The 679-nt window shown below is 45.5% G+C and overlaps 1 protein-coding gene across 1 annotated transcript; it reads left to right on the top strand.

The window, feature by feature from the left end:
- Positions 1 to 3: 3 nt before the first annotated feature.
- Positions 4 to 675, top strand: LOC108804292 (plectin-like; the record flags this gene model as incomplete). The annotated part of the gene is made up of 1 exon (XM_018576018.1): positions 4 to 675. A coding segment is annotated over one exon (672 nt), but the record flags the coding sequence as incomplete, so codon positions are not given.
- Between the last annotated feature and the right edge of the window lie 4 nt (positions 676 to 679).

Genomic DNA, 679 nt, shown 5'->3' with positions numbered 1-679 from the left:
ATTGACCAGAAGACTCTGGATGAGCTGACTCGGGGCAGCAAGACTGTAGAAGAGGTTACCCAGATGGATTCTGTGAAGAGATATCTTGAAGGCTCTAGTAGCATTGCAGGAGTGTTTGTTACATCAAAGACTGATCCTTCCCAAAAAGAAAAGCTGACCATCTATGATGCCATGTTGAAACGTATACTGAGACCTGGAACAGCATTGATTCTCCTTGAAGCACAGGCAGCTACAGGATTTGTGATCGACCCTATTCAGAACAAAAAGCTTTCGGTAGAGGAGGCCTTAACTGCAGGGCTGATTGGACACGATATATATGCTAAACTTGTGTCTGCCGAAAGAGGGGTCACTGGCTATAAGGACCCCTACACTGAAGAGAAAATCTCTCTCTTTCAGGCTATGAAGAAAGATCTCATTGTTAAGGATCATGGCATACGTCTCCTGGAAGCCCAGATTGCCACTGGTGGAATTATTGACCCAGTACACAGTCATCGTGTGCCTGTGGAGGTAGCATACAAACGTGGCTACTTTGATGAAGAAATGAACCACATCCTCTCTGATCCCTCTGATGACACAAAGGGATTCTTCGATCCCAATACTCACGAGAATCTCACCTATTTGCAGCTGATCCAAAGATGCGTCAAAGATCCGGAGACTGGTCTGTATATGCTGGATGTGA

This window comes from Nanorana parkeri, unplaced genomic scaffold (assembly GCF_000935625.1).
Source record: "Nanorana parkeri isolate BGI_ZX_2015 unplaced genomic scaffold, ASM93562v1 scaffold10247, whole genome shotgun sequence".
In the NCBI taxonomy this organism is placed as follows: domain Eukaryota; kingdom Metazoa; phylum Chordata; class Amphibia; order Anura; family Dicroglossidae; genus Nanorana; species Nanorana parkeri.
Note: the sequence above shows the minus strand (reverse complement) of the source record. Positions and strands in the feature narration are given on the sequence as shown.